The following is a 324-nucleotide window of genomic DNA, read 5'->3' as shown; positions in this document are numbered from 1 at the left end:
TGTGTTTCCGAATTTGCTCTTTTTTTAATAGTCGTTTTATTATGGCACTTCGTAAAGATATAATTTTTGCCCCGCCCACGAGACTAAACAAGGCCCTCCCCCTCCCGCCCTGACAGACGAGTTGCGGGCGGCGGTGCAACAGGAGGGCGTGAACGGCGCCGCCTTCGTCAGCCCTTCCCCGGGGGATCTCCTGCAGACGTGTCTCGTGGCGGCCGCCCTCGCTCGCCTCGCCGCCCCCTCCGCCCTGTCTTAGCACGCCCACCCCTGGTCAGTACAGCAGGGCGCCAGGCTCACGCAAGGAGCCACGGCGCTGTTTTCAGTTGA

General features: G+C 61.1%; 1 protein-coding gene across 1 annotated transcript in view; it reads left to right on the top strand.

Annotated features, from left to right (window-relative positions):
• LOC119586532 (zwei Ig domain protein zig-8-like) overlaps positions 1-324 on the top strand; it is a 130137-nt gene that overhangs the window by 127768 nt on the left and 2045 nt on the right. Inside the window, exon 8 of the mRNA XM_037935286.1 lies at positions 117-267. Coding sequence (XP_037791214.1) covers positions 117-253 — 137 coding nt within the window. The 3' untranslated portion in view covers positions 254-267. The remainder of the gene's footprint in view (positions 1-116; positions 268-324) is intronic.

This window comes from Penaeus monodon, chromosome 21 (assembly GCF_015228065.2).
Source record: "Penaeus monodon isolate SGIC_2016 chromosome 21, NSTDA_Pmon_1, whole genome shotgun sequence".
Lineage (NCBI taxonomy): Eukaryota > Metazoa > Arthropoda > Malacostraca > Decapoda > Penaeidae > Penaeus > Penaeus monodon.
The sequence above is the reverse complement of the archived record's forward strand: the minus strand, read 5'-3'. Positions and strand labels throughout refer to the sequence as shown.